The 20,026-nt window shown below is 44.4% G+C and overlaps 1 protein-coding gene across 2 annotated transcripts; it reads right to left on the bottom strand.

The window, feature by feature from the left end:
* Positions 1–1,309: 1,309 nt before the first annotated feature.
* On the bottom strand, positions 1,310–14,980 carry per1b (period circadian clock 1b). 2 transcript variants are annotated; one of them, XM_068587330.1, is made up of 20 exons: positions 14,806–14,980; positions 10,076–10,836; positions 9,698–9,951; positions 9,353–9,474; positions 8,791–8,992; positions 8,459–8,653; positions 7,991–8,069; positions 7,758–7,864; positions 7,480–7,633; positions 7,113–7,389; positions 6,921–7,029; positions 6,627–6,786; positions 6,431–6,540; positions 5,942–6,088; positions 4,891–5,232; positions 3,976–4,763; positions 3,687–3,873; positions 3,269–3,482; positions 2,985–3,135; positions 1,310–2,869 (listed from the first exon to the last, which is right to left on the bottom strand). In XM_068587330.1, the coding sequence occupies exons 2-20, from the start codon at positions 10,483–10,485 to the stop codon at positions 2,612–2,614; spliced, it is 4,266 nt and encodes a 1,421-aa protein (XP_068443431.1). In that variant the 5' UTR covers positions 10,486–10,836; positions 14,806–14,980; the 3' UTR covers positions 1,310–2,611. The 2 variants fall into 2 exon arrangements, with proteins under 2 accessions (XP_068443431.1, XP_068443432.1); XM_068587331.1 differs by lacking the exon at positions 5,942–6,088.
* Positions 14,981–20,026: the final 5,046 nt, after the last annotated feature.

Raw genomic sequence — 20,026 nt, 5'->3', positions numbered from 1 at the left:
AAAATGTGTGTGTTTCTGCAGGTGTATTTGCTCATGGACAGAGTAACAGAGTACTACTGTTGCGTGTGTGTGTGTGTGTGTGTGTGTGTGTGTGTAATGACCTATGGAATGCACTCGCAGCAAGTTTGCAGTTGTTTGGTTGCGCAGACATTCACGGTCCTCAGAGGATGAACCCTCAGGATTTTAGGGATTCCCTGAGTTTTCCTCTTGAGCCACCACAGCGGGTCAAATTCATCTCAATATTTTATATTATATGTTATATATGTGCATGGATGAGAGGACATTATTATTTATGTCACGTGTCAGTCATTCAATATTTTATATAAGGTTTATATGTTGGTGATATGAGTGTAAATGACTTTCACATCATGTTTTAAAGGTTTGCAATAGCATGCTAATGTGTTATAGCTTGAATGCTGCACTCGTCTGTTTTTTCTTTCTCCCTGTGAACTAAGTGTTGTAGTTATGTTCTTTGTCCTCTTCACACTTCTGCAGACACAAACCAAACACTAATCTAGGCCTCATGTTGTGCTTCGTGTTTTGTGCTGCTGAACATTAGTGGTTTGTCATTGGGAGCATGTTAGCTAGCGTTAGCGTTTAGCTTCGAGCAGCGCCTAAAAGCATTTGCCTCACAGAACTGCAATCATGGCTGCAGACTAGTTTTTCGGGCAGTTACGCACAATTTACACTGCAAGTGAAGATTACTACGTGGATTAAAATTCCTTTCCACGGATTTCACGGCGGTGGAAAGAAAGTAGGTGGTTAAAAGTGAAGTTTAAATACAGAGAGTGCAACACAACTCCTATTTGTGAGTAAAGTAAATATGAAAGACTGGAAATATGTGCACTTCTACAGCAAAATGTATTTGGTTTTGGCAGGGAGAGTACCATCATTATTGGAGAAAAGAGTTGGGTTCAATACTCGTAATGTGACTTTAAATAAAACTTTGACATCAGCTGCCTCTCTCACAAAATTCAAAAATGACCCACATGCATTATGATCATCGTCGTCATTGTTTTAAGGACGCTGTGCATTGAGGTCAGCTTTGCGTTCGTCTGAGCGAGGGCCCGCCTTTGGTCTTTTTTTAGGCTTGTGGTGACCACTCTGGGTGGAAACCACAGCTGAATAGAAGGAGACTGTGGTTGGGTAAGAGAAGCAGCTGCTTCCAGTTCATTCGGGACACTTCTGAGTCTCGAGGCCAACGGCGAGAACGCAAAACACCCAAAAGGCTAAAATAGATTGCAAAGAGATGTAATCATAAAGCCAACTGCAGGAGCGGGAAATAAAATAATCTGAATTCACACATCAATGCTTTTCATGTCATTTTATTTGTCATTTTTGTTGTACAAAGAATTTCACAAAAATATTTAGAAACTGTTGCAGACACCACGGACGCCATAAAGCAAAGGATATCACATGACCAGAGCAGTGCCACAGAGAGGAAGAGAGAGAGTAGAAGGGTCAGAGGGAAAGAAAGGTAGTAAACAAACACTCTCCAGACTTCTTAGAGAGCGACTTTCTCCTCCTTTTTCAAATCCACTCGCCAACATGAGCAAACACTGGCAACACAAGAGCTCCTTAGGGTGCTGGCAGTTTGGTAAATACTGTCTGTGTGTGTGTGAGAGAGATAATCATTGGTCACGTCACACTGTGGGGAGACCACACCAGTGCACAAACTAATGCCCGGCCGAGGAAGAAACCTCTCAAGTCCACACTAATCTCCTGGCGGTCGCCACGCTGCTCCGCGGTGCCGAGGGTCCAAGGGTCACGACCAGCAACGTCTCCGTTTCAAAAAAAAGGCAGAAATGCTTCTTTCTTGGTTTTGTTTTCTTCTTTCATTGCAGACACAATCTCACTTCTGGAATGTCACTTTTTTTTTTCTTCTTTTTTTACAGTCGACACTCTTTTGGGCTGACATCCTCTCTCTATTTGAGGGGGAGGAAAGTAGAAAAATATACACATCGTTTACAAAATAACCTGGTTTCCACTGTACATTTTGTCTATCAGGTGAGTCGCTTCTTCTATAATTAGGGCACACATTTGTACATAAAAGAGATGAAAAAAAAAGGAACAGAAAGTAGTCTTTGAGAGAAACAGGATGTGACTGGGAGAAGGATCCCAGACAACCTGGAAAACATTCAACAACGAGATGCCCCAGATAATCTCCCTTCTTATTCTTGCGAGTCAAACCCTAAACAGGTGGGGAAACGTGATGAGGACACTGTGGTGAAGCACATCCATCTTTTATCGAACACATTCCCCTTAGACCACGCTGATTATCTGACAACTTCAACACATATGCCGAGAGGTACAAGAACGAGGAAAGTGAAGTGTTCCCAGGGCTTAAGATGTATAGTTGTATGACTATACAACATGCCTGGTGTGCGGCCATCAAAGTCAGACTTCCTGAAGAAGTCCTGTCTGACTTGTCAAACGACACATTGAAGTTGTCTCGATCAATAATGCACCGTTCGCTCGCAGCAAATCCCATTTCGACCACTTTACACCTCGTGTAAAAATGTTTTGGGGACAGGAAGTGCCGGAAGGTGCACATTTTCTGCGTATCAGCGTAGAAACGTCGTGATAGAGTTCTTTATCTTTGGCCATCTGCTTAGTGAATCATGTCAGACTTTTCTTTCACATCTTCTGAGGTCACTTGCGGCTCCTCTGCCGGCATGTCTTGTGCTCCTTTCTCCTCTTCATCCTCTGCGTGCGCTTCCTCCATGGCCGTCTCAGACAGATTTGTCTTGCCCTCGCCGGCGCCCTCCTCCTGAGCTTTCAGCACGCTGCACAGCTCCATCTCGTGGATCTCCGCATCGAACGACGCGGTGGCAGGCGCAGTGGGCGTAGACTTGCAGCCTGTACAGCCCTGAAAGAAACCAGAAACAAAACAAATGAGTTTCTTTTCAGCTCCATGTGTTGTTACTTGATGCATCTAAATAATCATTCATACTCTTAACCAGTCAAAGCTTGAGTGTACTTACAGAGATGTTGATGGCGCGGGGCAGGCGTCCTGTGCGGATCCAGGGGTGCACCTGACTCAGCTCCCTCTTCTGGTCCTCGCTGAAGCGTGGCTGGAGTTTCTGCATGTTCCTCAAGGCCTCGCGGTCTTCTCGCAGCACAGTCTCCATGTCTCTGTTGTGCGGGCAAAGGGGGAAAGGGTCACTGAAAGTCTGACATTGAGTCTGTAAAGTTCCAGCAAGCCTGAAAGTGAACTAAATAAATAGGCTGTTGTGTTGTGCAGTCACATTTCTGCCCAGTGTCGTACCTGACGGGCAGCTGATAGGTCATCATGACCTTGTCGTCGGTGTTGGCCATCAGCAGCCAGATGGGGTCCTGCAGGACACACTTGATGAACTGCTCCTCGCCGCCGTCTCCGCCAGCGCTACTGCTGCCCCCTGCTGCCCGTTTGCGGGAATGATCGTTCTCTGATGAGTCGATGCTGCCAAAGTACTTGCTGGTGTGGCTGCCCTGGCTGCTGCCTGAAGGGACGAGGACGTAAAAATTGAGAATTAATTTTAGAATACAGCAAAGGGGGGAAAAAAACATAAGAATAATAACGCCATTATGTTTCATTTTCTATCAAGGAAATGTTTTGAAATACGAGAAGATACATAAGATCTCTCTCCCGGAAAATTGCCGGGGGGGACCCATAACTCCTTGAAACTAAAAAAGGGACTACTTACTCATGCCGCTGGTGCCAAAGGAGCTGCAGCCGTTTGAGCCGGAGCCTGAACCAGAGGACCTCGTGCCCGACGACCCTGAACCAGAGGCCGCTGAGCCGGTGCCTGAGCGGGCGTCTTCCTGCAGCAACATATCTAGCAGGTCGCTGGACGTGGACATGGCATCGTTGTTGGACTCATTAGCTTCACCCTAATGGAGGGGCAAAAAATTGTTTTTTTAAGACACATTATAAATGACATATATAATGGTTTTCAAAGGTTAACATCCTGTCCAGAAAGTCTGTGTCCTTACGTTCTCGTTCTCCTTGGAGGCATCATCAGTGCTCCTCTGATTGGCTGAGCGCGGTCCCCCGGTCGCACCGCCCTGCACAGAAAGCGTGGCTTGCTGTGCTGCCACCAGGGCCGTGGTGACCTCTAAGCGGTTGCTTGGTGATTCCTCCAGCTGCAAGAGGTTGAGGGGTGACGAGCATCTGGACTGGAAGAGGGGAGACTCTGCGCCCTCGCGGTACGCAGGCGTCTGGCTGTAGGACGGCGGGGTGCTGCTACGAGACGCCGGGGCACAGGTGGCCGGAATCGGTAAGGGGGTTGAAAGCCCCGCGGGGATCGCCGCTTGGGCGGCGGCGGGGTACGTGAAGTTGGGATTGAAGAAGTGTCCGGGGACGGGGCCCGGCTGAGAGATGGGCGCGGCCATCTGGGGGAAAATGTAGTTGGGAAGAACGAGGGCCACCATGGGAGGCACCAGCTGGGTCGCGGGGAAACGCGATGGATCTGGGACGGCGATGGGCTGGGCGAGCGGTGGGTAAACGGGGTAGATGGGAAGCATACCAGGAGCAAAAGGGGCGGCTGGAATGCTGGCCTGAGAGCCCACGGACAGCCAGGAGGATGAGTTTGTTGGGGGTCCGATGGGGATGTTGAGGGGCATGGGAGCAGTGCTGGTCCTGGGGTCAAGCGGGCTCCCGCTTAGCCGCAGAGAGCTGTGCTGGTCAGATGACTCCTGGTGCTTGAGCCTCTTACCGCCACGACCACGTCTGTGACTGGTGCTGCTTCCTGCAGCGGGGTAATCCCGAGAACAACGTGCTCCTGGGAAAGAGAACGAGATGCTGAATTAAGCAAAGTGTCTGCTATTTTAACAATCCACTGGTAACGTGTATCAACATGCAACGTGTGAATGTATACATAACAGTGGGTGGGGTGCGTGGGCCTCTACCTCGTGACAGAGGGTTGGCAGCTGGGTTCTGACAGTGCAGCGCCAAAGATGCCGCCTGATCGAAAACACGCAGCTTGCTGAGGTCCTTAAAGCGGTCCAGGAATGTCTGCTCCTCCTGCTGGGTGTGGGTGGATAGCACCTCCTTTGTGAGACCCATACGGCCCCCGCCTCTTGCCACACTTCCACTTCTCCGGCTGTCCCTCTCTGGCTGAGCGGCTCGAGGGGGAGGGGAAGGGGCGGAGGCGATCGCCGTGTTGGCGGCAGGTGTTGCTGTGGGAGGAGTTGGTGGAGTTGTAGGAGGAGCAAGAGTTAGAGTTGAAGGAGCCTCCTCCATGATGATGTCTGTGATTGATGAAAAAGCGTAGAGGTCTGTTATAGCAGTGAAGTGAGACTGTGTGACTGTTGAATGACGAAATGGCACGTTCTTCTTCTGACAAACGAAAAGTTAATTACAAAAAAAGCACTCTTTTCAATACAATCATGGCCACTATCTAGCGGATAATAAACAGAGGTAGATAGACAGTGCATAGACAGCGCTACTGTTACATTACATGTTTCTATTTAAAAAAAAAACACAAAAGTTACATCGTCTCACTTTAATAAAAGGACAAATAAAAAGACAATGGACACTGTACAACACGTGAGGGCAAAGCGATAAAAGAAGACGGCAAAAGAGGCGACACGCAGAAAGAGAAGATTTCCAGGATGAGCCAAGATGAGAAACAGAAGGCGTAAATCAGATTACCTGCAATGTGCAGTTTTATCATGCGGCTACAGGGTTCTGCAAGATAACTCTTAAGACTTTGAAAGTAATAAAAAAAAAACACTTTTTGGTCAGTTTATTTGCAAAAACAAACAAGCAAGGAAGGAGAAATAATAAAACTGTATCAGAGTATGTTACTGGTCAACACAGACACGTAGGGCTCCAAAAGATCAAAACATAATATTGAACTCCTTTAAATTCAATTGAAGACATGCAACAACCTCGTGTCTCGTCATTTCATAGAAACAACCTGAGAGTTCAGAGAGTGTGAGTGTTGAGGATTCCCACCTGACTCAGGAGGCTTCTTGTCTCCCACATGCACGATGGTGCTGCTGAAGCTACACTGCGACGTGACTGAGGCTACACTCTCTGCCTTTGCGGCCATGGTCAGGGGAGGCAGAGGAGGTGGTTCACTTACGAGGTTAACTGAACCACCTGCAGAGAAAACAAGCCCAACAAGTTTCTGTCAATGATTGCGCATCGTCCGGACAAACACACAAGACACATGAACAAGCATGCTTATTGGTAGTCTGGTTAAAGTGGTCATGGCACAAATTAAGGATGCAGCATTAAAAAAATAAATGTTTATATATCCATATTCAACAACAAGAATAAGATTTTTCTATCAGTATTTTTGTTGGTAAATACACACTGACCAAAAACAAAGGAAACTTAAATAAATGCATAAGATATTTGTAATGCAAACTTCCGAGAAACACCAAACTAATTACCGACAAAAAGAACCAAACCAACTCTAGTTAATGATCAAATAACTACCTGTGCTGTTGCTGGCCTCCTGCTGTTTGTCCTCGTCAGACGTGGAGGAGGCAGTGTAGGAGCCACACTTCCTTTTTACAGTGGTAGGAATGTTACAGCTGTCCAAGTACCTGCATAGAGTCAGAGAATTGATGGATGAGTGAAGTAATAACCCTCAAAATGTGGAAATAGAATAGCTTCAGGCTTGCACACCCACCTTATGATGCTGTCCAGACAGTTGATCTGCTGGTACGAGTAGCCAGTAGAAGGCTCCTTCGGTATAAGCGGAGCAGGGGCCAAAGCTTTGGCTGGTTTTGCAATGTCAGCTATCAAACTTCTGATCGGGTCACTGGTGAGGGCTCCGATGCTTGTTGTGCCTGGATGATGACAAGAGAGGAACAGGAAATTAACTAATTATGTAGATGCACAGCTCTCATCTTGCTCAGTGAAGTCTTTTTGACATTACCAGTTAAGAAACTTTACTATACATGCAACTGTTCTTTTATTTTACCTGCGCTTGGGATTTTCCTGGGCGGAGGGCGGTTACGGGACTCGATGAAAACCTGTTGTCCACTAGTCTTGACCATGTGGACGTCTTTACAGATCTGCTGGAAAGTCATCTGGAAAGATGAAAGCATCAAACTCGTTATTATGTTAATATTACATACACTAGACTTAAAAACCACCGGTTGCTCAGACTCACAGGTTTGTGTAAACCGACCGCGGCAGCAACTTTGTCCATGACGGGGCCGTTGCTGTCGCTGGATGAGGCGCCGGAGGCCCCGAGGTGCTGTTGGTGCGAACGCCGAGAGCCTCGCGAGCCGCTGGACCCGAGTGAGCTGTAGCCCCGAGAGCTGCCGCTGTGCACCGGCTGCACCAGGAGTCGGTGGATCTTCTCGCTCAGCTGGACGACGTCGGGCGTGGTGGTCCGAGTCTCGCAGCCCAGCGGTGTCGTGAACACGTCTTCATTCAGAGGGCTCCTGGAGATGGAGATTGTAGCGTTAGAGCACCACTTAATACAATATTATAAATCTCTGGAAAGGTTGCAATCACTATATTTCCTGTCTTACGTTCTGACTTTGTGGCGCCCCACGATGAACGCCACCTTCCGGCTCCAGGGATTGACAAAGGAAGACCAGCTGGTGTCGATGGTCAGATATTCTCCATTGCGGGCACACATCCTCAAGGCTGTGTAGTCGACCGGCTGCCCAGCAAACTGAAAGACTGAAGAACAGTGCAGACATGTGAGAACATATCGAAATCAACACAGTAAAAGCCCCATTTGTCAGTATATGACATGTGAGCAGCAGTTACAGTTTGTTCAAATGTCAGCGCTAGATATACTCACTCTTCTCATGTATAGCCACCATTAGGGGCCTGTCTTCTGGGTGGATGTAGAGGAGGACCGGGGTTCCCACCAAGTCCTGAGGCAGGTAGCCCAACAACGGCACTGCCCTGCAAACACAACAGATATATATTTACACATATATGTCGGACAGGAATAGTATGTTTTTATTTCTTATTTTACTGTCCTAGCGCAGCAAACTGGAAATGACCATAGAGAGTTGAAAAAAAACTGACCTCTCATCAACTTCCTGGAAGAGGCAGCTGGGAGTGTGACTGGTGGTGAAGATCCTCTTGTCTGCAGGGATACGAGGAGCTGAGGGGCAGAGGACAGGAATACAACTGATGAAAAGACCATTTTGAGGACAGACTAATGAGTTCAAATGGGCTGTACATATGGTAAAAGGTGCATTTGCAATTCTTAAATCTGTTCAATCATTTGGACATCTATGATATAATTCATATCGATCTTATCTTTATACTCAAATGTGTCAGCGAAGCTGAAACTCAGTTATCAGAGGTCTGCTGTAGCTGTGATGCCTGGGTTACTCTGACATAACATTCTCTCTCTTTTCAGGCTCTTGCTCCCGTGCCTGAGCGTTTTACTTGTGTCTTCGTTCTATTGAGTTGCAATAAGAAACATAACTGGTTGTGTTTTAGCCCAGAAAGCTCTTGCGCTCATGTACAAACAGATGTAGTAAATACCTTCGTATCCAGAGTGGACCCTCTCTGCGATGAGCAAGCAGCAGGGCTGTGGCTCGGCATCATCGGAGTCTCTGATGGTGAGCTGGTAGGGCGTGAGGCGGAAGGGGTAGTAGCGCATCTCGCTGCCATGCGCCTGGTCGGCGCTGATTCGACAGAACATGGATTTCTCCTGCGTGCATTCGGCTGGAGGAGAAGCTGAGAGGAAGGAGAGTTGGAGAAAAGAGTCAGACGCAGAACACGATTTCCTGTCAGAAATCCCTTGCTCTCGATATTTCTTCTATACCATCTCCCTTTTTCTAACCCTTTCCCAATTTCACTTGGCCTCAACTCACCAGACCCGATGCAGGAGGCCCAGTTCGGGAGGCGGCAGGGTGCCGTGCCGCTATAGAAAGTGCTGACGTCCTGCGGGGCCAGAAGCTCAGAAAACATGGCCCCTTGGAGACGCTCTGGCTTACAGCGCAGCAGAGATGAGCCTTGGGGTGATACGTACACAACCTTTCCTGACAAGAATGACACACCCATGGAGAAAGTGTCCTGAAAAAGAAAAAAAAGAGTTTTTTTACTCACCAAGAACAAGTGTGCTGTGGTTTTTATTTGTAAAACTTGACTAATTAAGTTATTTCTTGATCTAATGGATCAACATTTTGTTGTTAAATCACAGTTTATTGTATAGCTTGCAGATAGATAACAGAGCACTTATTGACCTGCGAGGTGAGTGTCTCTGAAATCTTTGTCATTTGAGGCCAAATGAGCAAACCGTTCCTTTCAGATACATTTATTATCTTAGAGTAATAAAAAGATAATGTCCGTCGCTCACTAACCACAGTAGTAAAATACTGAACACCAAAACATTTTAATTTGTTTTATGAAGCAGTAAGAACTGTATAAACCTACTGTGTTTTTGAGGGTGTATTCTGAAGTGATGTTGTCAAGCTCCTCAATTGTGAAGGCAGACAAGTCCAGGCTGCAGTCATGACACTCCTCTACACTCCACTGATGATAGTACTCCTTGTTGGCTGGAAATGGTAAACATACATCAGTCAGGGAGTGTAAACAGATAAAGAGACAATTACATATCGCAGTGAACACAAGGCATTGAGACAAATTTAAGCACTAAAGCCTGGAGAGTTATTTAAGAAATATGCATGGGCTTAAAATTAATGCCTAGCCGGAGAAGCGTAAATTGTCAGATTTGTCACTGCCATGTTTCAGAAGATACAAACGAAAACACCCACTCACCTCGGACTTGTTTGACACACTGGAGTGCGTATTTGAGCGCATTCAGGGTGCTGGTGTGGCCCTTGCCCTTGCGCTCCGTTGGCAGGCGGAGCTTCAGCTCCTTGATGGCCTTCATCAGATCTTTCTGGGTCTGGACCCTCGCCGACTGGTTGCTGCTGCAGCCAGAGGTGGAGGGGGGGTCGTGCTCCGAGCTGGTTGACAGCAGGCTGTAGGCCAGGGAGCTGCTGGGCGGTGAGAGACTCTGGGAGTTGGAGCTGGAAAAGAAGGGACGGTCGAACGGTGAATGACCATTTTACACTCATAGCGTGTGTTAGCAGGTGAGGATGAGGACAGTTGCTATGCTTGTTTGACTGAAAATATGGATGCTTTTTCTCTTACCTCTTGCTGCTCTCTGTAGTTTCCAGCATCATGCCAGAGTCCTTGCCATTTGACGAGTTGTGGGAGCTGCGTACGGACTGGCGCCCGTGCGACCGGTTGTCTCTCTCCATCCCGCCTTCACTTTCCCTCTCCCCAGAGTCGTTCCCGCTGGAGAGTCCATCCATATCGTCGGAGTTGTGACCCAGTCGACCTCTGGACCCTGAGCCCACACTAGGAGATGAGCCGCCGATGGAGCTGCCTCCATTTCCACTTTCCTGCTCCTGAGCGGTAACATTGGCACCGGGCTGACCGCTGTTGGTTTTCAGAGAGATTAACTCTTCTGCTTCCTGGTCGTTGTCTTTCTCATCGGCCCTTGCCACTCGCCCCCGATTGCTGCTGCTGGGCATTGATTTAGAGTCATCGTAACTCATACTTGAGTAGGATGAGACTGTACCAGCTTTATTAAGGTGTCAGCCAAGATGAAAACAGGATTAACTTGAAGAGAAAGTCATTCAAAAAGCGAAGGCTGCCGTTCTAAAGAGACGGCAATTAAATTGCAAAATGGTGTCACGGAAAGACAAGAGATGAATTTCTTCTTGTGAAACCGCCTTGGCACAAGCGCTCCAACAGATGGGATGAGAGATTGTGAGGGAGAGTGAGAAAAACAGCTCTTGGTGGGAGCAAAAAATAAAATATTCACTGTTTCTCTCTGTATCTGTAACACTCTGTATCTGGTCTTCTCGCCTCTTCAGAGATGTGATGCTCTAGGTGCTAAAGGCCACCTGAGAAGACAAAAAAGGCAATGAAAAACATTAGCTGCGGGATTACAAAACATTTGTCATGGTCTTATAAGTATCTCCTATGGACTACAGATAAGAAAAGACAAAAAAAGAACGCTTATCAGTTTTTCACGTTGGCCTCTAAGGAAGCTTAAAATATGGCCATGAAAATCCTTGCCGGCCTTGTGGCGCAGACGAAAAGTTTGTTAGTAATGTTTACAGTTGTTGTAGTCGCACCGAGCTGTTAGACTTTTACCCAGATTATCTGGATTAATTAATCACCCCATCTTGGGTACGGAATGACAATAATCTCCTATTTGCATGCAGCAAGTGCGTAGGCATCTTGATATAGAAGAGGTGTACACGCCCTCATGCTGAAATGACACGGGGCATTTGTTAGTCGTCATAGTTTACTCCACTTTTACCCAGAGGACAGTCAAAACAAATTGAACTTGGATTGGAAACAAAGCTCTCCGTCAGAGGGTTGTTACAAATTAGGGATTACACGTCATTTCCAAAAAAGCATATACCAGGCCACTACCTACGCAAGTAAAAGTCTACCGCTATTTATTCCTTGAGCAAGGTAGACATAATCCTTTAAATCCTGCATGCGTAGGTCAGACATAATACACCTGTCCTGACGCACCAGCCCCAATACGCATGAAGGGACGGGTTCACAGCGGCCACCCCCAGCAGGAGATTGCTCATTAGATCTGCCAAGAGGATCACAAGTACGCACAGCTAATGACAAATGTAACTCCAAAAAGCTTAACTACTTGGAATGCGAAGTGTTGAACAACTGCAGGTTTTGAGTTCAACTAACTCATGTGATGCCGCCTCAATGCACCTAAGCTGCCTTTCTTAATCAACCATGAAATGGTAATTAGCATGCTGTTCGGTCAGATGGATGATGCAGATGAAGAAAACACCATGTTATAATATATATATATATATATATATATATATATATATATATATATATATATATATATATATATATATATATATATATATATATATATAAAAAATAAAATAAAATATAATTCACTTGAGCTGGTTAGCAAAACAACAGGCATCACTGTATTGCCAGTGATTCACAAGCTGCTCACTATGATGGTGGTGAGAATTAAGCATGATCTGATGTAAAAAATGTATCTGTATCTGTCAAGCTTCAGACAGACAGTCTCACAGTGAAGAGAAAGAGGCGTTCTCGTTGCAATGTTTGCAACTACACGTGATAATCAATGTTATCCAATGCCAGGGTATTTGAATAACATGACTAACAATTACAACATGGATTTAGATAATGTATGATACAATAAATGGGGAATTGGGGCGGACATGCATGAATTAATGAAGTGATTATGGGACAACTTCAGGTATTGAGTCTTTTGATACTTAGTTAAATCCTTAATTAATAAGGTGCATGTTAGTTTTACGATCTGACACCGTTAATGATTATTCAATTAACCACTTAGTAGATTAGAAAATAGTATGTTTCACTATGGACCAAAAATAAGTAGAGAAAATAACTACCAGATTAATTGCAGTTAAACGTTCCTGAACTGGTATCATGCCTTGTATATTGTACTGTAATTGCATCCATCATATTTACAGAAAACGTCTCAAACAAATACATTTTCCCTATTAATACAAAGAGCACTGGCTTCCTGCTGCCATACAGAGGGAGGCTTCAGGGGGGCGTGGCGTAGCGTCCGTGCTTGAACATGTGTGCCTGCCTGAGAGAACCCGCCCCTTTCCGCTGCATCGTCGTGACATTCAATACCCCTCGATCACATCAAGAGATACATACTACAGTTTCATTTAATGTCATCGGCTGTATCATAATTGCACATAATTACGCTCCTGCGGCGCTCCGTCCGCTTTGCTTTTTTCCCTTTCTGTCGACAACACATGGCACGTGTCCGCGGCCGTGCTTTCCGCGAGCCCTGCTTGCTGCTGATTGGTCGGCTGGCTGGACCAATGAGAGAAGCGCACCCTGCAGAGGCTGAGCCTCGAGTTGGCTACTGAATATGCAAGCAGGCGGCGCGGATTGGGCGAGCCGATAAACGAGCAATAAATTGGCAACGCACATTTGTGAGACACGGGCTATCCATGAGTTGTGCCTCATGCTTTCTTAAAGTAGTAAAACCACATTGCTAAACGCTGAGCTATGAACTAATTATGATCAAATGTACGTACGTACGTACGTATACTGGAAAATAGATAGATATATACTTTATTAATCACCAAGGGGAAATTTGTTGTCAGAGTAGCGCCCTACAACTGGAATAAACACACAAAATAAAATAAAATATAAGAACAGGGATGACAGATCTTATATGTTTTTTGTTGGTGTCAAATATGTCAATGTTGGATTTTCTTTGATCTTGTTTCACTTAATATGCATAGTGCCTACCATACCGTTAAAATAATCAAGAGAACTGCCATTTTAAAATAAGAATAAGCATTTAAGCCTCACTTTGTGTCAGTAAATGCTATCACTCTCAACACTTACTCTCTTGTTGAAGGAGAGGCGTGTTGTAAAACGTGGTACAATCTCTGCAGTGGGTGGAGTTTCATTCGCCAAAGTTCTTTGTGTCACTGTATCAAACAAGTTTAGTAGTTCATTCGGTCAACCATAAGGTATTTGCTGGGAAATAGATGGCAATTGTTGATCGTTTTGGATTAAGAAACTCAGGAAAGATTCAGCTGTAAGTCCCTCACCTACATATCAAGTATCTGACATAAACAACAGAATTCAGATTTTCTACCCAAGGTGACAAGTTAGAGGAAGAAAGAATTATTAGACTTCCAGCAAAACTCCACATTTGTCATAACTGTTGAGAAATCCTTCACAAAGCTGTAAATATAGACGACAAAATATGTGTGTTGAAACTTAAATGAGAGAAAGATTAACAGCCACCACCAGATCTGTGAGTAATCAAAAGACAACGCTCATTAACAAGAATAACAGGAAGCACCCCTTCCTTCCCTGGCATGTTCAAGAGCCACACGGCTGCCTGTGATAAGATTGGTGGCCTTGTGTTTCAATGTTGTCTGACAATATTGAGGACGCACACAACCACACACACACTCCCTCCCTCGGCCACCAAACCCTTTTCTCCCAATATCTTTCCCTCGCTGTCCCTTTTCAGCCTTAGGCTCTTTGTTTTCCCCCATTATAAGGCCATTTCGTTTAGTGAAGGTACAAACAACACAGTGTTCTTCTGCTTTACGCAGACGAGGTACTGCTGGTGATCAATCGTGTCACAGTGATTGAAAATTATAAGCTGTTTACTTGTCCCGTATCAATAGACCAGTCAGTTACTTGTGGCAAAACTGGGAAGTTGTTTTTGTTTATGCATAAAACTGAAAAGGACATCTTTATGGTGTCCACCCACAACCCCTCAACTTCATTTACAACGCTGCCTGGCATGCCCTTTTGTAAACCTTTGGGGTCTTCATGTGCACCTGCTTTGCGCACCCAGGCACTAAATAGGGTGCAATATATGCAAATAGCATGCAGGATGGAATATGTGCAAGGTGGTCTGTTTTTCGCGGCCCCGTTTCACCTCCTGATACTATGTTGAAATGGCAACATGCATGTACTATCCGCAGAAACTAATAGCGACAAGTCATTTAACGACACATATGAAAAATAGGTGTTGACAAATTGACTTTTTATCGTGACGGTGCACGTCCACATATAGCAGCACCCGAAGGGTTAAACTAGAGCAGTACTGTGCTTTAGAGGAGAATACACGGACACAAAGCAGCCGATTTCACTGTTAATTGTAATACGTCCCAACGGATTGAAAGCAGAACGATGACATATGGAGCAGTCAAATACAACGATTCCTGCTGTTTGTGTGCACTTAGCGCCCGACGTGACAGCTAGCATTTTAGCGACAAAGCAACCGCGACAGGCGCTCCTGTTTTACGTTACAAGCCAAAACAAGACCAGCTTACCTTAGTTATGCTGAAACACGACAGCATACAGCTTTGATATTCCACCGTGAGGTTCTCGGAAGTCAAAATGAATAAGTACAAATCCTGGTTGCGACGTCTACCTTTGCTTGTCGATCTGCATTTGCTCTAAGATTTTTTTCCTCGCCCCCCCAACACTAGTTTACACGCAGGGGCACACGTGCCTGGTCGGGCAAGTAAAGTTGAATCTACCCCGTCATTGGACAGCGGGAGGCATTGGCCCCGCCTTCAGCCCGCCCCGACGCGCTCTGATTGGCTGAAGGGCACGGCTAGCCGCACGGGGCTTTTCAAATCACGTTGCAGTGTGTCTGGTCCTGAGTTTCCCACTTAACATACATGAGAGGGCGTAGCCTAAGCTCACGCTTGATGTGGCCTACTTGGTGAGCCGTAATAAGGTTAATGGCATCGCAACAAGATTTTGTGTTGAGAGGTAAACAAACTAATTTTGATGGAGTCCTCACTCAGCAGATGCTACAGTTTCAGTAGCAGTGTTTTTGTTTATTATTGTCATGAAAGGTAATTCTTGACCATGCATTTGATGACAATGTAAAATACATTCAAGGTCCTATTGGTAGTTTTTTTCTCAGTGAATCAAACACACATTAGGCAAGGCACGTTTATTTGTATAGCACATTTTAACAACAAGGCGATTCAAAGTGCTTCACATTAAACCATTAAAAGCATCAAAGCATAATGCAGAAGAAAACTATATTTTAAAACAATTAAGAACGAGATCATTAAAACATTTTTAAAAAAGTCAAAAAGCAAAAAATAGAATACAAGTTGCAGTGCAGTTTATGAAATGAAATGCATTAGTGAGATGCAGAAATATTTGTTTATTCAAACTATTATCAATATTCAATGTCCGTAATATCAATCTCAAGATTTTCTAACTCTGATCTGAACTAGACTGTGAGGTGCAGTATGAAAGCTTCAGGAAAAAAAGCTGGTTGGATCTTGAGTTAAAATCTTTGTTTTTTTAAATTGCCAACTGCATTTGAAACCAGTCATAGTCTACAATTATTCAAAGATAAAGTCAAGTAGAAAAAAAACATCTGCCTCATCTTGTCTTTACCAGTGGACACACGGGGGCTATTTCTGCTGCGCATTTGCTTTGTACCTACGGCTGCGGCAAAGCCTCAACATGCACAATCCAACGTGCTCTCAGATGGTGACGTCAGTTGGACCGCTTGCCCTCTCCGAAAGCACGAGGCTGGCGGTGTGGTTGGTGAGAAGCTGTAAACAGTGCAGATGTAGGACACATGCCCCTGTGTCTGTGTTAATATCCATCACAACAATTACAGTGTAGTATTTAATAGGAACACATTGACTGTGTCATTATGCACATAGTGTTTGTTGTACTACAACAAAACACATCTAAAATCTATTACAAAAATCTCTCTATAAGGAAATAAGGAAAGAATTAATATATCAGCACAAGCTTGTGTTCTTGACACTCACTATTTGGTGATAATTATAATACAATGAACAATGTGTAAAGTACATTTATTGCATGTCTTCAATAGGTGGCAGTAAACTTTGTTTGGTGTTCTGTCAGTTTATTTTAGTAATAGTGGCAATACTACTGTGTTAATATGCTAAATTTCAAGCATTCAAAATGCATTGTACAAACAGTAAAACTGCAAAATGGTCCATTTCAAAACAATCTATGTTATTATTGGTCTATAATTATTGATGCACAGATATGTATGCACCACCAATGTTGCATGGTGAAGATAATTATGCCATGTACTTCTGCGTCGCTTAATCTATGAAGATACAGCATGATTTATTCGTTGATTATATTTTGACTAAAGGTGTCAAAAACAAACGTAAGCCAACATAAGGTCCGTCACAGTGCAACCATTTGGGCCCCACTTTTAAATTATTATTGACTGTGTCGAAATGTGCCACATTCTTCAGAAGTCACTGGTTTACTTGGACTCTCGGTCATTTGGTGTTTACCAGCACTTGGCTGGTCTAAACTTGTTTGCTGGAAACTGTAGTGCGATTCAGTAACTCAGCAGCATAAATCTGCAGAATTACTTCTATTAAACCTTCACTGATGAGTATTTGTGTATGGACATGGAATCAAATGGAGTGGCAAAACATTTACAACTGTTTTAAATCAGGCTTGGCTGCTTTTCTGCCCTTCTGCTGCCTGAATCTTTCAGACACATTCACATTGCAGGTGCTTTAAAATGTGGTTGGATATAAATTTGGATTTACAGCATTTTATTGGTTGAGCCGCACAGAGCCATCTGGCCAATAGTCTGACGTTTGGCACCAGCTACTGGCAGGTGCTTCTTGTCTTTTTGCAAACCGTCAAACCAGTTTACTGCACACATGTTTGCCATTTTAAATGTACGTGATTAAACATGCAGAGGCTTTTTTACATGCCACAAGCAACGTGCAATATTAAATGTATATCATGTCATTGGTAAAAACCCTTATACATGTGTATTTGTATTTGACATCTGTATGATTTAATCAAAACCTGACATGCATAGAGGTAAACATTTTTCTGTATTTAATATGTTTTTCATATCAATATGCTAGTTATTAATATTAACTAGCACATTGTTAAAGGTTGATATACTTAAGAACATTTCATGTCCAAACAATGAGATGTAAATCAACCATTTTTCTTACAGTCTATTTGTATGTTGGGCACATTGAACAGTGCATTTACATGATGAAATGTGCACATGCACGAGTGAAGCTGATCAGCAGATCCAAACGTAAGCTTGAATGTGTCCAGGAGAGGGCAGCATTGCGCCAGATTAATGTCACATGAGTGAATACATGCAAGGACTGAACCAGTGTGACGCAGTCACAGCTGAAAAACTGCAATTAATTAAAAACTTTACTTTAAATTACAATAGCAGATGAAAATGATGTCCAGGTTGTTCCTAATCGTCATTACTGGGTTTAAAAGTAGTTTAATTTGTGTGGTCTTTCAAAGGGCTCACGCTTACTCCGGCATTGCCTCAGATCATCTGCTAATTATAGTGAAGTGATTGCAGCTGTGCGTCATTAGCTCCACTAAGCAGTGAGTGACAGGGCTCTGTTGTGGAAAGAAGGGCAAAACCGTCTTGAAATGAACTACTTCCTGTTAGTGCACCGAGTGCGCGTGCGTGCCCAAAGAATAATTGTAATTGTGAGCAGATACAGAGATTTTTGAATTGATTTTTGCTGTAATTCTGTACACTTTCAATGGATGAATCTAGATCAACTTATAGTTACCAAAACAGATGGTAAGTTCCCGTCAGGGTCAAAGGCCGGTCACTGGTCTAATGTATGGCATAATGTGAAATCTACTGCACTTTATATTGATAAATTGCCTTTCTTAAAATCACAACATAAAACTCCCAACACCTCCATAAAACATAAATCCTGCAGTAACTTTCTCTTCCCTTGTGGGTTCAATGTTGAAGCCTGCTTACATTGGTTTTGGGCTTCCATATTGTTGTGTTTATCTCATTCAATCCCACTTCCTCTTCTTCATCTGGCTGTGCTCTACAATCTAGTATGCCAGTATAAAATGTAATATATCCTCACAGCAATAGGGAGGAGGTTAATCCAGGGCTGGCCAGCTCATGTGTGTGGAATTTGCATGTTCTCCCCATGACAGCGTGGGTTCTCGCCGAGTTCCACCGGGTTCTCCCGGCTTCCTCTCACAGTCCAAAGACATGTGGCTTCGGTTACTTGAACACCCCAAGTGTCAGTCTTGTGACCCGTCCAGCGTGTGTCCCGACTTCACTTAATGCCAGCTGGGATTGGCGACCCTGAATAGGATAAGCGCTTACAGATGATGGTTAAATACATGCTTTTTTAGCTACTCTGACCCATAGTCCTTTGCGAAACAGACATATGAGAAAGAAGGTCAATGTGCAATGTTGTAATTCTTTTGATTTAAAAGAATACTTAAATGGCTTTGCATGCGGGACACTTTAGTAAAAATTAACAAGAGGCCAGGGGCCAGTTAATAAACAATCTAGTTGTACCAAGTCTAGTACGCAGGAGTGTAATATGATTTAAAGGTATTCAGGGATCCTCCCGAGGCAGTTTAGTTTTGAAATAAACAAGCTCCATTAGTCTATTTAATGCTTCTTTTTTTAATGCACTCTGGCACCTTAGCTATTTACATTCAAAGTACAGGAGCTGGAGGATCACACACTGTGGACAGGACAGAGGTAGAGGAGGAAGACATGGAGGGAAAAGGGCCAGATCACAGATTTACAGAAGAAGACAGAAGGAGGTAAAACTGCTCAGCCTGGCACTTGACTGTACCACAGCGATGGGTGTATGACTCGTTTTGGCAGGGTCAAGAGGGGCGCCTGCTGTGCCGACTCCTCATCACCACACGCCCACCGATACTCCAGCTGGCTCTCCTGGCAGCGGGGAACAGGTGTAAGAAGCGGGCTTTAGCTTTTAGCGCCGTGTGTAGAACGAGCAGATGTGGCGCTTCTCCTTTGAGGTGCTCCTGCAGACACTGGCTCGCTGAGCCACCAGCCACCAGGCCCAGGTGCACGTGATCCTCCTCCTTCATGGCATCTGCAGAACAAATGGACAATGTAAATTCAAATATAGCCACAGATTTGAATACATCTTGATGGGGAGGTTTACTACAACTACTGCACACAGTCAACACGTGGACAATGCGGCTGTGTATTCACACCCACAGGTGCTGTTGGTGCTCAGCGTCTGCAAGGCAACGTGTGCGTCGCTGGGGCAGGTGTGCCTGAAGCGTGTCGACTGCTGCCACCTGCAGGTCGACGAACTTTGTGGTGTAAATTCAAAACACAGCGTACCACCTCTCTGACTTGTTTTTCGTGTAATTATTTCCAGACTGACATTTTACACTATTCTAAATTGGTTTAAAAATAACTGAGATGTAATAGACAGTGAAATTATTCCTTTTCTTTTCTGTGGCAAAAGATGGCATCTTTGTCCTCAGTTGCAGCTGGAGTGAGGGAGGGAGGGTGAAGCCTTCGGGACACCAGCTTCTTCTTCCTGAGACTCCACACGTGTTAACGCTGGTGACAAAGGGGAATATATATATATATATATATATATATATATATATATATATATATATATATATATATATATTATTCGACTGTCAATTATGTATGACTGTTGTTGTGTTTTTTTCCCCCAATTCTTTGCCCCAAATTGTGGATTTAAATGTTTTTTTTGG

This window comes from Clinocottus analis, unplaced genomic scaffold (assembly GCF_023055335.1).
Source record: "Clinocottus analis isolate CAN_PGR_092001 unplaced genomic scaffold, fCliAna1.0.p SCAF_21, whole genome shotgun sequence".
NCBI lineage: Eukaryota > Metazoa > Chordata > Actinopteri > Perciformes > Cottidae > Clinocottus > Clinocottus analis.
This window is presented reverse-complemented; position numbering and strand designations above follow the sequence as displayed.

Excerpts from the sequence above, each read along its gene's own strand:
- per1b (XM_068587330.1), bottom strand. The coding sequence starts at position 10,485 with ATGAGTTACGATGACTCTAAATCAATGCCCAGCAGCAGCAATCGGGGG. Across the intron at positions 6,787-6,920 it reads CAGGAAAATCCCAAGCGCAG|GCACAACAAGCATCGGAGCC; the intron begins GTAAAATAAAAG and ends GTCATCATCCAG. Across the intron at positions 6,541-6,626 it reads TGTCTGGACAGCATCATAAG|GTACTTGGACAGCTGTAACA; the intron begins GTGGGTGTGCAA and ends GACTCTATGCAG.